Here is a 2,368-nt window from a genome sequence, read left to right as displayed (position 1 = left end):
CAGCGTGCTGTCTGTGGGGTCAGAAGGAAGACCCACGTGACGATCTGCCTGACTGGTACCAAGAGTCGAAACCCAGTCCATGTAGAATTCAGCTGCTTTTGTTGAAAGTGGGCAGTGGAGGGAAAGTCACAGATGGCTTCACGTCTCCGAGCGTGACAGCAAAGGGAGGAACAGAACAGGCAGAGGGGGCAACTTGGGGCTGGAGAGGGGACCTGTGGAGTTTGGGGTACCGGCAGAGGGCTCTGGCGAAGTCACAAAGTGCAGAGAGAAGGCTGCGGGCAGAGGGCCCGGGGCTGTCCCCTGCCACCCGAGTCAGGCTCCCCCCCACCGAGGAACGGCGGTGGGGTGCGGGGAGGGGGTGACTGGAGGCAGCTGCTGTGGAGGGGCTGGTGCCCGCCGCCAGTACAGACAGGGGCAGGGCGCACTGACCCTCACTGCCTCTGCCCTCTGAAGGTGCCTTGGGACGATCTCCGCTACCTTTTTGGTGAAATCATGTACGGCGGCCACATCACGGATGACTGGGACCGCCGGCTCTGCAGGACGTACCTGGTGGAGTACATCAGGGCGGAGATGCTGGAGGGAGAGATCCAGCTGGCCCCGGGGTTCCAGATCCCCCCCAACCTAGATTACAAGGTGAAAAGAACTGCCTCTCAGGGACGGCCGTCAAGGAAACATGAGCTCGCTCTGTGACACAGTGGTCACAAAGGTTAATGACGCCGTGGCCCGGCTCCCTCGTGAGAGCCTCGAGTCACAAATGGAACATCGATAATTGAGCAAGAAGCCGAGGAACCCAAATCAGAGGGTCTGAAAGGCAGCCTCTGGGGAGGGGGGACAGAGTCGTCCTTTGAGTAGCTGGGGAGCAAAGGGGGCAGGCCCAGGGCGTGGTCGGGGGGCCAGGGGGCCCACGCAGGGGGAGAGACGCGGGCGGAGGTTCCGGTGAGAGCGTCCCCGTGGGCACAGCTCTGCCCGTGGCCTGACCAGCCACCCTTGACCAGGGCTACCACGAGTACATCGACGAGAACCTGCCCCCCGAGAGTCCCTACCTGTACGGCCTGCACCCCAATGCAGAGATTGGCTTCTTGACGGTCACCTCGGAGAAGCTGTTCCGCACGGTCCTGGAGATGCAGCCCAAAGAGAGCGACTCGGGAGCGGGAGCCGGAGTGTCCCGCGAGGAGAAGGCAGGGCTCGGCCACCCACCCACCCAGCCACCCAGCCCGGGCCAGCGGGAGGGCAGGGCCTAGGACCCGGGGTCGCAGAGCGCAGCTCGAAACCTGTCAGCGGCCACACTCGCACCCCACCTCCAGGGCGGGGTCCTCGGGGAGTGCGGCGGCCTCCGGCTTCGCCCGCCGAGCACCCGCGGGCTGCCCTTCGAGCACTGGGCCGGTGGCCGGGAGTCCTGGGAGAGCAGCAGGCGTGGCCCCCCCAGGATGCTCTGGCCCCGTGGGGACTGTTCCTCCAGAGCTCGGATGGTGGCCGTGGGCAGTCCTGCTGACACTCAAAGCAGCCTCCGGGAAGGTGAAGAGCATTTAAAAAGTCCTCACCTGTCTGGGTGACCTCTGCCACCTCAGGAGGCACTGGCACCTTTGCACTTTGTAAATCTACTCTGGACAAGTTCTGTGAAAAATTAGCTAAGTGTTAGGCTTCGCGGTAGAGGCCAAATTCGTAATTGAAGACCCTCGGGGCTCTTAGGCCTGTGAACTTCTCTTGGTCTAATGACTGAGACCAGAAGTTTACTGCTGGGCCGGCAGTGCGCTGACCACGTGCGGGCCCCTCTGTGAGACAGTCCCTACGGGCAGTCCACGTGGAGGACGAAGTCATAATCCCACCACCATCGGGTGAGCTGACTGGGGGATGGAAGCCACATTCAGGGACATCTGAAGGTATCAGGCTAGGGTGGCCTGATGTTCCCCTGGCCACGGCCATACGGCCTTGACAATGGGACCAGAACACTCAAACAGAGCCTCTTGGCCAAGGCTTCCTTCCCCTCGTCAGACGTGTGGCCGCGGCAGCATGACCCCGTCTTCCGGGCACCTCTACTCGTCTTTGCTCCCAGATTCGGGCTGTAAATGCCTGGGGTGGGGTCCCTGGCACCGAGGGGCAGGCTGGTGGGTGCAGGTGCAGTGACGGGGCGGGCTGGGGACTGACTTCCAGGTGAAGGCCGTGCTGGATGAGGTCCTCGAGAAGATCCCAGAGACATTCAACATGGCCGAGATCATGGCCAAGGCAGCCGAAAAGACCCCCTACGTGGTGGTCGCCTTCCAAGAATGTGAACGCATGAACATCCTAACCAACGAAATGCGCCGTTCGCTCAAGGAGTTGAACTTGGGGCTGAAGGTAAGAAAAACAGGGGTGAGCTGGGCCCCGGGAA

At 62.2% G+C, this 2,368-nt stretch overlaps 1 protein-coding gene across 1 annotated transcript in view; it reads left to right on the top strand.

The window, feature by feature from the left end:
• The window catches only part of DNAH17 (dynein axonemal heavy chain 17), a 140,822-nt gene that overhangs the window by 134,272 nt on the left and 4,182 nt on the right, over positions 1–2,368 (top strand). Inside the window, exons 78-80 of the mRNA XM_023531633.1 lie at positions 454–633; positions 996–1,178; positions 2,152–2,334. Of these exons, the coding sequence (XP_023387401.1) occupies positions 454–633; positions 996–1,178; positions 2,152–2,334 (546 nt within the window). The remainder of the gene's footprint in view (positions 1–453; positions 634–995; positions 1,179–2,151; positions 2,335–2,368) is intronic.

Source organism: Pteropus vampyrus, unplaced genomic scaffold (assembly GCF_000151845.1).
Source record: "Pteropus vampyrus isolate Shadow unplaced genomic scaffold, Pvam_2.0 Scaffold72, whole genome shotgun sequence".
NCBI classification, from domain to species: domain Eukaryota; kingdom Metazoa; phylum Chordata; class Mammalia; order Chiroptera; family Pteropodidae; genus Pteropus; species Pteropus vampyrus.
This window is presented reverse-complemented; position numbering and strand designations above follow the sequence as displayed.